The 18,365-nt window shown below is 46.4% G+C and overlaps 1 protein-coding gene across 1 annotated transcript in view; it reads left to right on the forward strand.

Moving 5' to 3' along the window:
• Positions 1–18,365, forward strand: part of LOC147117711 (threonylcarbamoyladenosine tRNA methylthiotransferase-like) — a 414,417-nt gene that overhangs the window by 345,232 nt on the left and 50,820 nt on the right. Inside the window, exon 6 of the mRNA XM_085988929.1 lies at positions 15,218–15,266. Coding sequence (XP_085845055.1) covers positions 15,218–15,266 — 49 coding nt within the window. The remainder of the gene's footprint in view (positions 1–15,217; positions 15,267–18,365) is intronic.

Consider the following 18,365-nt stretch of genomic DNA (forward strand, 5'->3'; position numbering starts at 1 on the left):
ACAGCTGGAGTACGTTCTGTTCACCATACTATAGGAAGGATGTGATTGCTTTGGAGAGGGTGCAGAGGAGATTTACCAGGATGTTACCTGGGCTGGAGTGCTTCAGCTGTGAAGAAAGACTGGGCAGGCTGGGGTTGTTTTCCTCAGAGCAGAGAAGGCTGAGGGGGGACCTGATTGAGGTGTACAAAATTATGAGGGGCATAGATAGGGTAGATAGAAAGGAACTTTTCCCCTTAGTAGAGGGGTCAATAACAAGGGGGCATAGATTCAAGGTAAGGGGCAAGAGGTTTAGAGGGGATTTGAGGAAGAACTTTTTCACCCAGCGGGTGGTTGGAATCTGGAACTCATTGCCTGAAAGGGTGGTAGAGGCAGGAACCCTCAACATTCAAGAAGCATTTGGATGAGCACTTGAAATGCCATAGCATACAAGGCTACGGACCAAATGCTGGAAAATGGGATTAGATTAGACAGGGCTTGATGGCCGGCGTGGACACAATGGGCCGAAGGGCCTCTTTCTGTGCTGTAAAACTCTATGACTCTAATCACCCACTCGGAACCTGCCTTTGCATTATTATCTGGGCCAATGTGTTTGTTTATGTCATGTGGTTTATTTACACTGCAAAGGAAGTTGACCTGAAGCGAATACTCTATTGTAACATTTTGAAATTTTATTAGTCAAGTGAAAATAAAATTCAACTGTAACTTTAGAGAAACATTAACTTCTAGGAACTGGTAAAACAGAACCTATTGGTTATTTGCATGGATTCAAATTCCTGTGGGGTAAAGATGAGAAGGGTTATTGGTTGCAACATTGCTCTTTCACCATTGGGTTCGTGTTTTGAATTTAGTGTTGATGAATGAGATGAAAGTCATCTCTACTGGGCAGTTAGACAAATTCTTAGGCTGCTGCTTTACTGCAGCTACCAGTCTAAGACTAGTATCTGATCGCTGCATGGATGAACTAGGATGGGCCAAAAGGACTTCCTCTTTTGTATCTTTCTGATCGCTAGTAATGGCCTTTTGGACCACTTGCATCCTGTTGGTCTTGAACCAGCAAGTTATTAAAACCTGCAAAAATGTATTGCCCTTAAAGTAGAAGTTGAAGAAGGACTGGGTTGCTTCCTGACACCTGGTTTCAATTTTTAGTCCAGAATGATGCAGTGAAGTGTCACCCTCTGTCAGGTATTTGGGTCTTGAATGAAGTGAGTTTGGCCAGTCTTGACCCAATCCATAGCAAGAGTCCACTGTGGGGAAAAAAAGAGGACGGGGGAAGAGTCATTTGATATTCATACTAAAATATCTGCCTCACTCTTGTTACAAAAATTGTTTGCTGTGGGAAATGGAATTGTTACACTGGTATGTGAAATACTTTTATGTCTGAGTTAAGGCACATTATTGGAGCAACGTATGGGGGAACATTGCTCTGTTTAATCTATGATGGGAGTGTTTGATGCTGACCCCGGGTGCAAAAAGGTTTATTTTCTCCAGTAGTGACGCAAATATCTAATCAGCACAAAGATAATTCAACAAAATAATTACATTAAAAGGGAGAGGACAATCAATCTGCAGGTTTTCTGTGCCCTTGGGGTGACTTTGTAGACATTGTTAATATCCAGTGGGATCTCACTGAGGAACTCATATAAATTATATAACTGTGTGGCGACACGCCACCACTGGACATAATCCGCTCACGGCGGCACGGACAGTTTAAGCAGACGCCCCCAGCCGGGGGCCCTTTCCTCCAGCAACTGGTTTCCTGCAGGGACAGGCTGCCGGGAGCACTTCCTGTCTGGGGAGTATTTAAGTGGATGCGCGGATTTTTCCAGTTTCTCTTTGCCATGAGGTTGAATAAAGCAGTTGTGTTTTACTAGCTCTGGTCTCGACTCCCACGTTTGCCGCGGTATCTCAACACTGGTGACCCCGACGCTCAGGACGAATCCTAAGCTAGCATGGCGGATACAAACGCAGTCACGGTTAAACTACCGGACTTTTGGGAGAACCTGGCCGAAGCCTGGTTTGTTCAAGCGGAGTCCAGATTCCGGCTGAAACACATTACAGTCGACGCCACAAAGTACGACTACCTCGTCTCCTCTCTCACCTACGCCACAGTCCCCAAGGTTTGGGCAGCACTGCAGGATCCACCAGTGGAAGGCAAGTACGAACATCTGAAGGCTGCGCTCCTTAAAAAATTTCAAACGTCCTCTTACCAGCGCAACTGCCAACTCCTTGACTTCCCCGGCTTTGGTGACGCTTCACCCTCGGATCTGCTTTCCCACATGCTGTCTCTCTCGGACGACAAAAACACCGGCGCCCTCTTTCGCACGCTTTTCATTCGGCAGCTCCCCGCCAGCATCCGCCCGCTCATTGTGGAGTCTGGTTCCACGGACCTGAATGACATAGCCGAAAAGGCCGACCGGCTGCTCTCTGCGCAGTCCGCTCGCGACGTTGCGCCCGACCTCACGGCAACGACCACGCGGTCTTCCTGGCCCACTAGGCCCGACCGCCCTACCACTCCGGGTCACTGCTACTACCACACCCGTTTTGGCACGAGGGCCCAACGCTGCACACCACCGTGCACTTTCAAAACCCCCCCGTACCGGCCCCCGCAATGGCCGCGGGGCAAAAGGGGCCTCTACTGTACGTCACCGACGACAGAACCAACCGCCGATTTCTGTGCGACACGGGCCCAGCACAGCATCACCCCCGCCTCCGCCCTCAAAATCCAACGCGGCACACGGGGTATCACGCTGGCCGCAGCCAATGGCTCTGACATCCGCACATATGGCACCCGCATGGTCACGCTCGACCTCGCAGGCCGCCGCTACCGCTGGGAGTTCCTCACAGCCAAGGTCCTCTGCCCACTCATCGGCGCCGACTTCCTACGCGCCCACAGCCTCCTTGTCGACATTCCGAGGCACCGCCTCGTTGACATCAACACTATGGCCCCCATCCCCGGCGCATTCACCCCGGCCCGTTCGGCCGGCCTGACGACCTACTGCCTCGCCAGAGCCACGGACGACTACTCGGCACTCCTAGCCGAGTTTCCCGCCCTCACTAACCCGACCTTTTCGGCCAAAGCCGCCAAACACGGTGTGGAGCACAATATCCCCACCACCGGCCCCCCAGTTTCTGCCCACGCCCGCAGACTCAACCCGGCCAAGCTGGAAATCGCGCGGGCTGAGTTCACCACCATGGAACAACTCGGCATCACCCGCCGCTCCAGCAGCCCTTGGGCCTCGCCCCTCCACATCGCCCCCAAGCCCGGCGGAGGCTGGCGCCCTTGCGGGGACTACCGCCGCCTCAACGGCGCCACCACCCCCGACCGATACCCGGTGCCACACATCCAGGACTTCTCGGCCCGACTGGCCTCAAGAATGCAGCCCAGGCTTTCCAGCGCCTTATGGACTCAGTCCTCCGGGACCTGAACTTCCTATTCATCTATCTAGACGACATTCTCGTGGCCAGCTCCTCCAAACAGGAACACCTTCGCATCCTGTTCGGGCGCCTAACCCAACACGGGCTCATCCTCAGCCCGGCGAAGTGCCAATTCGGCCTAACCGAGATCGATTTTCTCGGTCACCACATCACGCCTGCTGGGGCCGTCCCCCTGCCCAACAAGGTGCAGGCCGTCCAGCAATTCCCCCGCCCCAAAACCATCAAGGGCCTCCGGGAGTTCCTCGGGATGGTGAACTTCTACAACAGGTTCATCCCCAGAGCTGCAGCCCTCATGAAGCCCCTATACGACTCCCTCCGAGGTAAATCCGGCAAGATGGACGTAGCCTGGACCACTGACACGTCAGCCGCCTTCGATGCCACCAAAAACGCGCTCGCCGACGCCACCCTGCTCGCGCAGCCGAGGGCCGATGCCCGGGTCGCGCTCACCGCCGACGCCTCCGACCACGCGGTCGGGGCCGTGTTCGAGCAGTGGGTCAATGGCGCGTGGCAGCCGCTTGCCTTCTGCAGCCGCCAACTGCGCCCCCCCGGAGGTCAAATACTCCACTTTCGACCGCGAGCTTCTCGAGCTCCACCTGTCAGTCCGCCATTTCAGGTTCCTCCTGGAAGGCCGCCCCTTCACCGCGTACGTGGACCACAAGCCGCTCACATATGCGATGGCCAAGCACACCGAACCCTGGTCCGCTAGGCAGCAACGCCAGCTCGCGGCCGTGTCCGAGTTTACTACGGACATCAGCACGTCTCCGGTAGAGACAACGTTGTCGCCGACTGCCTTTCCCGTCCCGCCATCTGCGCGAATCACCTCGCGGTCGACTACGCGCAACTAGCAGCGGCCCAGCTCACGGACCCCGACCTCCTCTCGGCGGCTACCAGCCTGCCAGGGCTACGCCTAGCCAAGGTCGCGCACGGGCCCGAAGCCACGGCAGTCACTTGCGACGTCTCACTCGGCCAACCGAGGCCGGTCGTCCCTGCAACCTGGCGCCGCCGCATCTTCGACACGCTACACGCGCTCTCCCATCCGGGTGCCCGCGCATCCGTCAAACTCCTCTCCCAGCGTTTCGTCTGGCGCGGCCTCAGCAAAGATGTTCGGACTTGGGCCACCTCCTGCCTTGCCTGCCAACCGGCTATGGTACAGCTACACACAAAAGCACCCCTGGGAGACTTCGAGGTACCCAGTCGCCGCTTCGACCACGTACACGTCGACATCGTCGGTCCTCTGCCGCCATCGCAAGGCCAAACTTATCTCCTCACGATGGTCGACCGCTACACACGCTGGCCTGAAGCAGTGCCGCTGCCCTCCACCACTACAGCCGACATCGCCAGGGCGTTCGTTAACGCCTGGGTCGCAAGGTTCGGCGTACCAGCCGACATAACCTCCGACAGAGGCGCCCAGTTCACCTCCGAACTCTGGACGGCCACAGCACGCAACCTCGGGGTGACGCTCCACCGAAGCACGGCGTACCACCCGCAGGCCAATGGGCTGTGTGAACGCTTCCACAGGTCACTCAAGGCCTCACTCCGCGCCGGCCTGCAGGACAGCACCTGGACTGACCGCCTACCGTGGGTGCTACTAGGCCTACGCACCGTGGTCAAGGAAGACCTCCAGTCCTCGGCAGCGGAGTTAGTCTACGGACAGCCGCTGCGCGTCCCAGGTGAATTCCTTCCGGAGGCTACCACACCTTGGTCGGCCGAACAGCAGCGGCTCAACTCTTTCTCTTCCGCTCAGCAGTTCGCCCCACTTCCGGTCAACCGACACGGCGAACTCGCACCTCACGTCCCGCCAAATTTACAGCAGGCGCGCTTCGTCTTCGTGCGACACGACGCGCACCGCTGGCCCCTGCGACCCCCGTACGACGGACCGTACGAGGTACTACAAACCGGGGACAAGGTCTTCAAGCGGCGACTCGGCGACAGGGTCGACACAGTCTCCATCGACCGGCTCAAACCAGCACACACAGAACCAGGGGAACAGGTCCCCGTGGCCCGGCCTCCAACTAGAGGCCGTCCCACCAGCAAGCCAGCACAGCCGGCGGCGAACCGCCCGGCCCCACCAACTAGACCGGCGACCACTCAGAGCCGCTGCGGCAGAACCATCAGACCACCGTCACGACTCGTCCACTCCTCCTAAGCGGATTCTGGGGGGAGCTCTGTGGCGACACGCCACCACTGGACATAATCCGCTCACGGTGGCACGGACAGTTTAAGCAGACGCCCCCAGCCGGGGGCCCTTTCCTCCAGCAACTGGTTTCCCGCAGGGACAGGCTGCCGGGAGCACTTCCTGTCTGGGGAGTATTTAAGTGGATGCGCGGGCTTTTCCAGTTTCTCTTTGCCATGAGGTTGAATAAAGCAGTTGTGTTTTACTGGCTTTGGTCTCGACTCCCACGTTTGCCGCGGTATCTCAACAACTGCATGTTGAGCATCCCGTAGGACTCTATCTCCAGCTTCAAAAGTGCAAACTAAGAACTTGACTTGAAAATGTTTGAATAAAATATTGTGTGAAAATAGATATGTCGTGCACAGTTTGAATTTGTCATTGGTGCCAACATTGTGGCACCATAGCTTTGTTTTCAAAGTGGACCATACTTGGCTTTGGAAAGAAGTCTGCCCAAAAAGCCTCCATTGAGAAGAAAGATTGGGTAAAAGGGCTGTATTTTGGCAATGTGTGTTAGAGCTCCAGTGAACTCTGCTATGGCTGGTAGCAGGTTTTGGACCTGTGATTTCCACATATGTTGACTTCCTGTCCTCAGCCACAATATTAAAATATTTGAAGCTCCTTTTGTTACTGTAAAGTTCTATTATTGTAAGCTTTAAACTAAGCAATACCTATTAAGCACAATGTTCTACTTGGCTGTCAACCAAATAACACATTTTAAGGAAGTGCCTGGTAGAGGTACAGCTGTGGTGAGTAGATTGTTGACTCAAACTTGTGTCTTTGACTTGTAACTGTTCAATACCTGCATTGCATGGGTCCCACTTCCAATATTATACCTTTAAAGCTAAGCAGAGCCAGAAGCAACCTTTTACATTGTTGATCCATGTCTAGATTGTAGCTTTTGCAGATTTGTGACGAGTGGCTTTCATTTCAGTATAGTCCAGAGCAATTCACTCACTTTTATTTCTGTCTTAAAAGATTTTTTAAAAATCCTGTCAAGGTGGGATTTTTTGGGGATTTTAGTAATATTTTTAAATCCAGTTACCAGTCAAACCACGCTCGCAAAAAATAAAGAGCCATCTAATGTATTATATATAAAAAAAAATTGTGAGTGGTCACAAAATTCTAATAATGTGCCCATAGGTGGCACTGTGAGCGTAATGTTACGTGACTCATTGGCACTTACCTAGCGCGCCGGCCGTTGAGCTGTGGGCCCGCGTGGGATTCCGATCCTGGGTCTCCTTCAACTGCCGACGCGCAGTGCTTGCGTATCCCAGGGGCGCAGTTAGTTCGATGTGTCCCTGGGATCACGTGGGCCATGGAGAGCCAATGGTAGCAGGGAATGCTTCATTCATAAGTTTGACAGGAAGAGCTGTCAAACCTATAAATACTATAAGCTTCAAAAACATCACTAAAACTTCAAATAATTTTTTTTTAATCACATTTTTAAAATAACTATAAATTACATGAAATAACTATTTTAAACAATTTAAATTTTTGAAAAATTAATTACATTTTCTAACGGGGCTAAAAATAAACGTACCTTTCTTTAAAGTATTTAAAAATAATAAACCTGTGGAAAAAATGTTTTAATTTTAATTAATTCACCATTTACCTTGTTAAAAGCAGGCCTTGCGCCTGCTTTTTAAAAGTGTAACTGCTGGAGACTTACATTTTTTTCCCCCAGGTTTTTCCGGGAGGGTAAGTTTGTTGCGCACGCGCTGCCTCTCCGGCGCATGCGTTCGACTTCTGAACCCCTTCTTTCAGGGGAACGGAAGTGCCGGTTTTCCGCGCATGCGCAGTGCATGCACAAAACCGGCACTTTCGTTGGGCCTACGCGTGAGTACCCCGTGTGTACTCACGCGTTGGGGCCCGAATTTCTGGGCCATTAACTTGAGTGGGACTCACAACAGCATCTGTGGTTTCTTTCCAACACACAGGTATTCAAAATTGCTATGTATTTTGAGATTCCTTATTGATAATTCATATTTGTAAGCTGTGATATAGTTCCCTTCCCTTTTCTTCCAGGGGAAGGCAGTCGGCCTCCTGTTGGTAAGGTTTATTTTTAATTGACTGGCACCTGCGAGTGAGCAATATTGGTGATCCATCAACACCATTACAAACTGCCTAACATACACAGGAAGTTTGTTGTGAAGCTGGTTCTAAACTGGTAGCTGTTGCAAGGTGACCTTCAGTGCTGCCCATCAGCAGCTGCTTTAAAAAAAAACCTGGGAAAAAAACGTAAGTTCGATGCGCACGCGCTGCTTCTCCGGCGCACGCGTTCGACTTCTGAACCCCTTCTTTCAGGGGATTAAAAAAAAACATGTTTTTGTTTTTCACATCTCTTTCACGCAGAATCTTTTGAAATGGTGACCAATGACAACTGTCCAGGAGAAAAGTTAATGGGAGTACTGGGTCTCCTGAATCTCCGACAGCTGTGATTTGCCTGACTCTTGCTCTCGAGGCCAGTCTCTTTGCGTGCTTCTCGATAAAGCTGCCAGTCATTTCTGGAACTGTGCTCCTCGCCATGCCTTTGACCTTCTATCCTACATTGCCCATTGTGTAGTCATTTCCAGCAATGGTTCCTACTCGATGCAACCCCCATTATCCTTAACCGCTGACTCAATTACCTGTTGACAGCAACCTCCCCCACTGTTTGGCTTTCCTTTGCCTTGGTGCCCCCATTATTCGGTGACCCGAATTTTCCTTCCTTTGTACCCCCTCTACAGCTGGCTGGAATTCACACTGCCTTGATGTCCCCTCTCACCATTAACCTGAACTTCCCTTTCTTGACCACTTCCCTTACTATCGCCCCTTCCCCATCCCCCCACTGACTGGCTTCCTGTGCCTCAACACACAATCCCCCATTGACTAAATTTTTCTGACTGTACCCCACCCACTGGCTGAATTTTGCCTCCTACCCACACGGAGAGGATTACTCAGGCAAGGAACAGCACCCTCTCCTGTGCCCATCCTTTCTCCCCCGTCGCATTCCTCTTTTCCTCTCTCCTCTCCCCATCTGTTCTGATCCATCTTCAACTCCTCTACCTCCTCTCCTACCCCATCTCTTCTCCCACTCCCGTTTACCTTCATACTCACACCACATTTTCCCACCTTGGTCCAAGTATGCCTCGCCCTCTAATCTTATTCTCTACATGAATACTGCCCTTGGTCTTGACTCCTCATCAGTGACGCCAAGGGAGAGTGAATAATGTTAAAAATGGTGAGTAGTGTAAAGACTCAAAAGGAAAAGCACCTGTAAGTGGTGCAGTTAGCGTAACTTGGGGTCATTGAAAGTTCCTCTCCTCCAACTGTAGAGGATTCCATCCCCCAACACTCCCCCTCGCCCAATGAGCAAGATTTCAATTCCTCCCCGTCCACCTTCTGGCTGCATTTCCCAACTGGCTACAGTTGCCTCTCACAGGCTACTCCAGCCTGCTTCAATTCCCTTTGTACAGTAACCCCCTTGATTGTATTTCCGATCTATAGCAGCCCATCACATCACTGGCTGCATTTCTCCTACTTAAATGGCTGATGTTCCATACCTCAATCCCTATATCCCTGCTGATCTGAATTTTCCTTCCTCAGTGCTCACTTCTTCTCCCCTTCCCCTTTCTCCTCTCCCCCTTTTTCCTTTCTCACATCCTCCCCCCTTCCTTCCCCTCACATCCTGTCCTGACCATTGTCCTCTCCCCATTCTCCATCCCTGTCCTCCCTGCTCTCCATCCCTGTCCACCCTGCTCTCCTTCCCCCTCCTTTTTCCCCTTCTCCTCTTCCAACTGCCTCCCCTCCTCTCTCTCATCTCCTCTTTCCTCCTTCCCACTCCCCGACATGGTTCCATTTTCTCCACCCTCGAACCCTGCTTGATCTGAAAAAAATTCAAATTTGTCTTGACTACCCATGTGCAACACCATGGGAGATCAACTCATCTTAAATTTGGTTTCACAGAAAAATTTGCTCAATCAAAATTGTCTTTTTTTAATGTGCAATGCTATTGTTTTTTGTTAAGAGAAGTACATTAAAAAGCACAAAGAATTACTAATTTGTTACATTAAACTTGACAGACAAACTGAGGATTAAATGTAATATGCAGAGTTCCCTTTGTTTAACTTAGAGGCCTGAAAAGAAGCAGTGCTTTGCAGCGGATAGCCTGGTCTCCATAATACTGATAGTCTATGGAATGTCAGCAGAAAATGGGAAAAGATAACCGGTTCAGGTGCTTTAATTCCCACATGATGAAATTTTAATAAGTGGTTGAACCATACTGCAAACTTCGGGCTGTGGAGGAGTTGCAGGTAGTGGAGAACAGATGAGAGCTCCACTACACTTGCTTTGAGCCTTGAGAGATAAAGCTACAAAGAACATGGAAATATTGCTCAAATTCTGCAGATTTATAGTTTTTCCACTTAAGACAAGGAGTAAATGTTCTACAAAGCCTTAGGACAGTAAAATAGTTTAATTTATTGAAAAGGAGCACAAACACATTGATCTTAATTGGACCAGACTCTTGAATTTTCTGAAGCTTCCTCTTATTAATTCAAACCAAATTTCTAAGTGTCAGAAGATAATGACAGTGAGATGCATTGTGTATTGAAAGTTATTATGTCATTGACAGTTTGAGAAAGATAGGCTAGTAGGGACATTATCAATCAAATTTATAATAAAATACTTGAATTGCATATGTGGAGTCTGTCGTCTGTGGTATGGCCATCAAGCCTATAATCTATATCCTGACCATTGATCCATCAGTGGGTTTTGTTGTTCTTCATTAGTTAAGTGTTTGTGATTTTCTCCTTTCTGATTGGTTGTTTGATATTTTACATTAGTTGTCGTCACATTACACTAAGCCTTTTACTCTAATTTCAATTTCTCTCCCAATCACATTTCACCAAAAATTAATTCTGTGAAATATAGCCATCATGATGGCTCCTCATGCATAATGCTGGGCCTCTTAACATGCGGGACTTGGGTACACCCTCTCCTAGCTGGGTATACCTTTTTCTCCTCCCCTTTCCAGAAATAGCTAGGCAAAATTAGTATTAAATAGTTTGAAGCTATCCAGAAGGCAGCAATATCCAGGAGCCACCTTGATTATTTTTATTAAGCAGAAGGAATCATTTGATGACAATTCTCTTCACACCCCTCTTAAACATCTCCTCGGCAGAGAACCAAGTGCCATTCCTTTCTCTTTTGCTCCCCACCTTTTCAGTCATGCGTGGCAATCCAGCTACTCAATTTGCAGGAATATCCCCAATGAAGCTACAGTGGCCATGCTCTCCTTTTTAATGACATTCTTCCCCTTTCCAACAGGCTCCCCAAATGTGTAAACACTGCAACACATTGAGGAGTAAAGTATTGCAGAAATGAACAGGAGAGAGCGGTAAAACAGAAGTGAGAAAAATGGCAAGAGATTAGAGAGAAGAGGTAAGGGAAGTGAAGGAGGAGATGGTGGGGAAACAGGGAGCGATTGTGTGGAAAAGAACAAACATTTATTTATTTCAGCAGTGCTGTCCCCCAGGGCATGGGAGAGAAAGAAAGACGTGCATCTTTTGGGGGATGGAAATGAAAGGGAGAGAGACTCACATGGGTGAAGGGTAAGGGAGAGTGAACTTTTGTGTGGGGAGGAGGAAATAAAGACAGACACCCGATTGGGATGGGAAGAGAAAAAATATTTTTGTGGTCCGGGAGAGAGAGAAACACTCCTTTTGAGAAGGGGCGCGAAGAGAGGTACAGATACTCTTAGGGTTAGAGAGTGAAAATCTCTAGTTGAAGTTGAGGGAGACCGATAGAGACACTCGTGAGCTGGGTGAATGCTGCTGCAGTGCAGGAAGAATAGGGGTAGGATACCTAGTTGGGAAGGTAGATGTTTACCTCTGTTGTGAAACAGTTGCTATTGTGACTTAGCAGGCCTACATTTAAAACATAATATGTCAACAAGTCACTAGGCGCAACAGCAAACAAACCAAGGGAGCTTAGACCCCCCAAGGTATGGAAGTAACCAAGGGGATCCGAGAAGAATTAAACTTGAAAGTGGAGATCTGTTTGTGCAAGTAGGAAGAAAGCTAGATTCTAGAAGTGTAGAAGCAGAAACTTGGAAGTTTGGAAACCTTCTTGAAGAGAAATTCCAGGGAAAAAATGGCTATTAAAGGCGCTCCTGGTGGTCCAGTGGGTAGATGCACTGCGTGGCATGTCATTGATTCTTTATTTTATAAGCCCAAGTTCAATTCAATTTTATAAGCCCAAGTTCAATGGCAGCACGGTGGCATAGTGGTTAGCACTGTTGCCTCACAGCGCCAGGGACCCGGGTTCGAATCTGGCCTCGGGCGACTGTCTGTGTGGAGTTTGCACATTCTCCCCGTGTTTGTGTGGGTTTACTCCGGGTGCTCCGGTTTCCTCCCACAGTCCAAAGATGTGCAGGTTAGGTTGATTGGCTATGATAAATTGACCCTTAGTGTTAGGGGGATTAAATACGTGGGGTTACGGGGATAGGGTGGGATATGTGTCGGTGCAGGCTTGATGGGCTGAAATGGCCTCTATCTGCACTGTGGGGTTTCTGTGATTTCTGTGAATTCCTGGTTAGCCCAACTTGGTTGAGGCAGAACTGGGTTGCTATAATTGACCTCAGTGCACCCAGGCAATGGAGGAGCTAAAAAAAAAATTCAGCTCCTACTACTGAATGCTATGCAGCAAAAAGTGCACGTGTGTCAATACTGAGGAACAGGATTCGTTTGACTGTTGTACCCAGTGTCAAGTACCACCCAAAGCTGTCTCGGCTCAGCCATAAAGAATGACGACTTGAGGTGCTGGAAATTTGCTACCTATGGAAACTCGACCCCAATAAATCTGACTTCAGGAAAGGAATGCAGAGGGTGAAAAGGGGGCCCTATTAGTGAAAAGTACTGTTGCCATCCCTAGTATGAATTGAAGTTCAATACTTTATGTACAGAATTGATCTTTTTCATTTGCATGAGCAATTCGCTGATTCATGCACTCCCACCACAAATCAGTACACGTGAAAAATAGCCCGATCAAATCGCAACTTGCCCAGCTGGGAAATGTAAAATATCTATTTATTTCAAGATCATAATTTGGAGGTTTAATATTGATTAGTGATTTTAATAATCAAACTAATGGGTTGAATTTATGAAATGACTGGAGATTTGCTTCAAAGACTATTTTCCAATGGCTGGTTTCAATTAGCTATCTCAGAGTAATGGCCTATTGTATGTTCTTTGGACAATACCAACTTAGATACACAGATGAAATATGACCCAATCAACTTAGAAGAGGCTTTTGGCCAGCAGACTGTTTGCAGCTGAATTTATGTTCAGTGGTCAGCAAAATAGATATTTTTAAGAAGAACATTTGTTGGAAATATTTGGTAAGACTAAGGGGTTGACATCAAACACAAAAACAAAATGCTGAAGTGCATGGCAGGTCAGGTCAGCCAACATCGTCAAAGAGAAAAAACTGGTTATGACTGATTAGTTCTGATCATAACCTGTCTTCTCTTCATAGCATTTTCAGTTTTTATTTCAGATTTCCAGATTTTGTAGCTTTTTTCTTTTTATTTGACATCAAATATAAGTTGCTCGATCATTCACCTTCAAACACTTGGGGCAATATTTTTCTTTGGATGATACAAGAATAAAAGGTACTAGTTGTAAAGGAAGACTCAAAATGTGGGCTTTTTCACTGAAGCAAAGAAGGTTAAAGGGTGATCTAATACATGTTTCAAAATTATAAGACGATCAATAGTGAAAGATTGTTTCTATTGGTTGGTGAATCAGTAACAAGGAGGCTTGCACGCCAGACTGTTACTAGAAGAATGAAGGGAAAGTTGTAAGAGGTTTTCACACAGAAGATTATTAGAACATGAATGCTTTGCCACAAGTAGCTATTGAAGCAGAGACTATAAATATTGTTCAAAAGGAAACTGGAAAATTATCTGAAAAAGAACAAAAGCATACTGGAAAAGGAAATGGGGTTAAAGTAGACAACTTCAGTTGAAGAGCTAGCACCAGCAAAAATACAATGGGTTGAATAGCAACCTCCAGTCCTGTAATTTAAATGGTTCATAATTATTGTGTCAGCCTTGGCTCAGTGGAAGCACTCTTGCCTCTGAGTCAGAAGGTCCCTTCTGGACTTGAGCATGTAATCTAGCTTGACATTCCAAGAACTGTTGAACTGTCGGAGCTGCTGTCTTTTGAATAAGACGTTAAACCGATGCTCTGTTCGACCTCTTGGTTGGATGTAAAAGCTGCCATGGCACTAGTCAAAGAAGAACAGTGACATTCTCCTGGTGTTCTGCCTCTTCAACTAACAACATTAAAACAGATTATCTGGTCATTTATCGCATTCCTATTTGAGACCTTGCTGTGTGGAAATTGGCTGCTGTGTTTCCCTACATTACACGAGTGGCTGTGAAGCACTTTGGGACATCCTGAGGTCGTAAAGAGGTGCTATGAAAATGCACTTTTTTTCTTTTCTTAAAAATATGATTACAATAACTTCATCATTGTTCAGTCACAAGAACATGGAGGTATCACTGGACAATAGAGCACACTTCAACCATTTGCTCAGTTTCTGCAATCGAGATTGATTGCATGACTGTACAACCCTGCATTTATGTCTTTCTTGTTCCACGTACTTCATGGCATTTGAGCATCTTTGAGCCTGCAGTGACCTGGAGCAGGCGAATCATATCAAAATGGTGTGATGGACCATGTCATAGTTACAGAGAATGTAATTTGTGACTTTGGTTAGGGCCATTTTGGTGCTGTGAGAGGGGCAGAAACTTGATTGGAGGGATTCAAGTAGGGAGTTGTAGAGGATGGGCACGGATCTGGGAGGTGACAACATATTCAAGGAACTTGGAGAGGAAAGGGAGGTTGGAGAAGGAGCAGTAATCAGTAATAAAAAGGAAAGATTCGTGGTAGAAGAAATTGTGACTTTGGATCATCTCGTGCTGCTTGAAATTCAGAAAATCTCTGTAGCATGAGCACACTTGGAACTCTAATTTTTTAAATGTCTGATCTCTGGTTGACAGAAATCGGGTTGACGGCTCATTACCTGGGAGATTGAAAAATAACGTGGCCTGATAATGCAACGTATTGGTGTGATGTACCACAGGCTCAGGTCAAGCAGTCAGGTTGAATTAACCAAAGGGAGGGAAGAGAACATTTGAGGGTGAGTCAACATGAGCCATTTTCGTACATCTTCCAACTGCTTCTTTAAAAGCAGCATTGGCAGAGACTCCGAATGTACAGTAGCTCATTGCTGCTTGCGAAAGGCAGTCCTGTTAGCCAAAAACACACTGGTTTCTGTGCAGAAGGATGAAAATATTTTAGTCAGATGAGCCTTGAACAGCAGGGAGAAGCAAATTCTGTTGGTAGCTATAGGAAGAAATACAGTGAGAACCTTTTTCATGAAATTGGTGCCACTCTAGAAGAATCAGTGATCTTTCAGTTTCAGGTTATAAGGGCCTGATGGATGACTGACTATGTGCTTGGGGAGACTGCCTTGTTACCTAGCAGTTACTGAAATGTGTTATAACAAGATTGTTGTCAAATTCTCATCAGTAATGGCGTAAAAATGTTGTTCCCTTTTTAGGTTCAGCAAATAGACCGTGTAGTTGAAGTTGTTGAAGAAACGATTAAAGGTGAGTAGGTTCTTAAACATTGTGCACTAGTTTTATACATATTTACATCTTACTTTGCTAATACAAAATTTGTCTGTTTGATTTTGATCTTGCATAGTTTACGCCCCAAAACAAACCTTTATATTGAGGTTAGAGCTTGATTTTGTTTACTCCCCATTTCTTTTTCTAATGAAGGTGACTGGTTGAAAAATAATTTATCTTTATGCTGAGAAAGTGACTATTTTAGGTTTAACTTGATTTGGCCAAGTACATTGCACTATTAGATCATTTAATCTAATTGAACTGAAAGTAAGACTATATACCCAACATAAATATGCATAAATAGATGAGATTTATGAACATTTAGTTTGAAATCCTAAAACTGTGGTGTTTTACTGATTTAATTGAAGCTTTCTGTGACCAGTAGTCTTGCTTCCATTTGCAAACACTTAAGTCATTCTAGGTAGTATTTATCAAGTGGATGGATAAGAGGTTCAGCCTTTGGAGCAGGGGTGGACAATTATTTGGGCTGCAGGGCCACTTAACAAGTTTTGGTGAGCTGTTGAGGGCCGTACACCAATGTTCCCCTGGTCGCGCACCAATCGTGAGGTCCCACGCAGGCCGCTCACCAACCCCTGTCACTGGAAGAGATAGCATGTAACAAATTTGAAGGGGCTGCGCATGAAAAAAAATTAGAGGGCACATTGCCGGACACAAAATGAATTGTGATAACAGCTACTATTAAAATTAAAAACAGTGAATGCAATGTCCCGTATACCCAGGTCCATTTAGTTATGCCTCCACTATGCTAATTAAGTGGGATAATATTAAAATGAGTGAATAATTATGCAAGAATTAATAACCTCACTAACGGTCATCAGTGAGAGCAAAGTGTTAAATTGTTAAATTTGAAACAGGCCAACTCATAGTGTTGATCATCACTCCCACTTCTACCCTCCCAATAATTTATCAATATAAATTCAGATAGTAGTCAGATACTATCTTAAATACACAAAATGTATATAATGGTAAAATCTTCTGTTACTAAATGAATGAAATGATTGTTCAATTGATTATATGTTGTACTGAAAGCCTACGTGGCTGTTTGGCAGAGTGGCTCGAGTCTGCAGAGCCTCTGACACAAGAGGTGTTCTCTTTTTACTGTGCTGAGTACAGGAGCCTGAGCCCTCGCAAGGCCTGAACGACAATCGTGTGCCATTACCTGGAGTCCTTGTGCTCCGGGATCCACTCCCGTATCTAAGACGGCGATGAGAACTCCCGTGCCGTCGTACTCTGGGTACCGGGAGAGGAAAGACACAGCGGAGTCTCTTTCTTCAGTAAAAGCATCGTCGAGATGAACAGCCATGACTTGTCTCTAAAATGGATAGGGCACATTTGACTACGCAGTGCATTCTGGGTATGGCCGTCCGCCATTGGGGCCCAGAATCGCGGAACGGATCCTTTTAAGATCGGGCAGGGGAGAATCACTTTTGCGAATTGATAAATTGAATTGAGTATTACTGTGTGTTCTCTGGCTGCAATTCGGGTCCATCTCTGACCCACGAGAAGTGAAAGTGGCTAGACTAATGTGTAGCTCGAGCTCCGGCTCATGTTCTATTTCTGTCCCGTCCAGTGGGCTGGATAGAACGACTTGGTGGGCTGGATACGGCCCGCGGACCTTATTTTGTCCACCTCTGCTTTGGAGGAAAGGCTGATGTGATTGTAATTATGTTAACTGTTGTTTACTCAATCTTCTGTTTTGTCACCATAATTGTGCTATAAGGTATCTAAAAAAAAAAAAAGAAGTTATTTGATCATTTGCATCATAGAGGATTGGAGGTATGGAGGTCATTCATTATACAGTACAATTACTAGAGTTTTCCTATCAATGCAGTATTAATCAAGCTCTCACTGTTACTTGCAGTTGGGGTACCAACTGTTATTTTGTAAGTTTTTTAGTGAGCTGGTTTGGTGCTGAACTACAGTGAACTTCATTTCTGTGGGCTTGTTTACATTCAGTGGAGGAGCCCCATTTATATTGCCAGCTCTCACTGGGGCATACCCACAGGCAGACATTACTAGTTTTTTTTGCACATGCACGAATAGCACAGCTTTGTATGTGCAGGAGTTTCACTTTTGGCGTGATGATATGGAACAGTCATTTGACTGTCCACTTACTGCGGTTTTATGTCGAGAGTTCTTTTGGTTATTAACTTAAGTGTTCTTTCAGATGGGGACATTGTATGATGGTGAGGAAAACCCAAGGAGGAAATAAAATTCTAAAATGTAGGGAGAACAATTTAAAAAAAATATATATATTACTGTCCAATGTGACCAAATACAAGTACAAGTCAGTGAAGGTGAATTGAAATTTGGTATTACAACAGTAAGATGCCTACATTCTGTGACAACGTGATTTTGATTTTAGCAAGAAAAAATGGATTTCTGTGCAATGTTATCAAACTCCTGTGGCCTGAAAAGCATGATTCAGCTTGCTTAATAAAATTGGAAGCTTATTCTCCAATACAGAAGCTATTTTCTATGATGAATTGTGTAGCATACAATACCCTGTTTCTTGCTATTGATGCTGAGCTCATCAAAATTACCAGACCACAGGAAGTGCTTGCAGCACTAAGCATTTGTCAACCAGTTTGACCTGACAGTGGAAGTAGTTGCCTATTCTTCGTTCAGAAGTTAATTAAGGTCTGTCACAAATGTTGTTTTTCTTTTGATATTTTGGAAGTATGACTCACTACCAATGGCAAGGGATGTAAGTTTGGGGTGAGAAGATGAAAGGGTGTAATTCAAGAACGTAAATCAGTTGCTTCAATCGTTATTAATCATAAGTTGTTGAATGGGCGGGATATTATGGAGACAACTGAATTTTGTATGATTGTTGCTGTTGTAAACTATGCTTTGAATCAGCTTCCTGAAAGCATATTTATTATTAGGTACTGCACTTCAATACTTTTGCAAGTTATTTTGCATCACGGAAATTGATTTGCCGTTGTCTAACTTGCACTTTATGATCCAAGTAGTTGATTGAAAATGGTGATTCATAAGTTATCAAAATGACAGGTATTCTCTCTGAAGCACAATGCAGTTCTTAAGCGTGCCAGA

This window comes from Somniosus microcephalus, chromosome 5 (genome assembly GCF_052327205.1).
Source record: "Somniosus microcephalus isolate GS21.2 chromosome 5, FLI_Smic_1.0, whole genome shotgun sequence".
Taxonomy (NCBI): Eukaryota; Metazoa; Chordata; class Chondrichthyes; order Squaliformes; family Somniosidae; genus Somniosus; species Somniosus microcephalus.